Below are 1,088 nucleotides of genomic sequence, written 5' to 3' on the forward strand. Positions count from 1 at the left end.
ATGCAACACTGCCAGCCAGCCAAGTTCATTGCTAGGGTAATGATATCAGCAGGGCAGGATTGCCTTGAGGTTAAAATCACTCATGGCTGTGTCTGCAAGGAGTGCGGGCAGGGTTACGCTTTCACTGGTACAGCCCGATTGCGTGGCTGGGAGGCTAAGACTGCTTCATCCAAGCTGACATTAATCAAGAGGACTCAGTATTTTCTGTTAATTACTTTATGTGCACTCAGTATAGGCCAGGCAGGCTGGGTTAGCCAATGCAAAATAAATCAAAGCTACGTGAAAAACCCAAGAGCAACATCTCAGCTGACAGAGTTCAGCTTGGAAGAGAGCTTTGTTCTTCCATTTAAATCAAACTGGCTGCTCAAGAGACCCCAGATATCGCACGCAGAAGCCCTTCCCATTACCCCTTTCCACACGCAAAGCCATGGAGCACGAGTGTTTTATCTAACGCAGGCGTGCTACACGCGTCTGCAGAGCATCACCTGCCACACGCCACCTTGCCTGGCCCCATGCCTGCTTTTTAGCCCGCCCTGGCTGCAAATCACAGCACGTGGGCATGGGCCACCTTTGTGGGCGCTGCGGCTGACACCCGTTTGGCTCACGCTGGGAGGCAGGGCAGAGGGACGGTGCTGTGCTCCCCGTCTGCAGCACCTCGGTGTGTCAGAGCCAGCGCCTCTCTCGTTAGCTGCGCCGTGCCGTCCCGCTGTGCTCCTGGCTGCGTAAGAAGCCGGGACCAAAATGTAGCTGTATCCTGAAGCCAGCTGCAGGTGCCGTCTGTATCTGAGGGTTAGCACTGTGGGCAGACAGACAGATAAAAAGGTTTCGGGGAGGAACAATGCGGTGTCTGATTCCGATCTCCGGCCCTTGCTCTAGGACTCCCCGACCAACAAACTCCTGTACGCCAAGGAGATCCCCGAGTACAGGAAGATAGTGCAGCGATACTACAAGCAAATCCACGACATGCCCCCGCTCAGCGAGCAGGAGATGAACGCCCACCTCGCCGAGGAGTCGCGGGTACGGGCGCACGGGGCTGCAGTGGGTGGAGGGGGGCTTGGCCAGGGCTGCAGAGGGTGGAGGGGGGCTCA

The 1,088-nt window shown here is 56.5% G+C and overlaps 1 protein-coding gene across 1 annotated transcript in view; it reads left to right on the forward strand.

The window, feature by feature from the left end:
• PLXND1 (plexin D1) overlaps positions 1-1,088 on the forward strand; it is a 56,390-nt gene that overhangs the window by 52,871 nt on the left and 2,431 nt on the right. The window contains 1 exon segment of the mRNA XM_009633821.1: positions 877-1,017. Coding sequence (XP_009632116.1) covers positions 877-1,017 — 141 coding nt within the window.

Source organism: Egretta garzetta, unplaced genomic scaffold, assembly GCF_000687185.1.
Source record: "Egretta garzetta isolate BGI_Z169 unplaced genomic scaffold, ASM68718v1 scaffold332, whole genome shotgun sequence".
In the NCBI taxonomy this organism is placed as follows: Eukaryota; Metazoa; Chordata; class Aves; order Pelecaniformes; family Ardeidae; genus Egretta; species Egretta garzetta.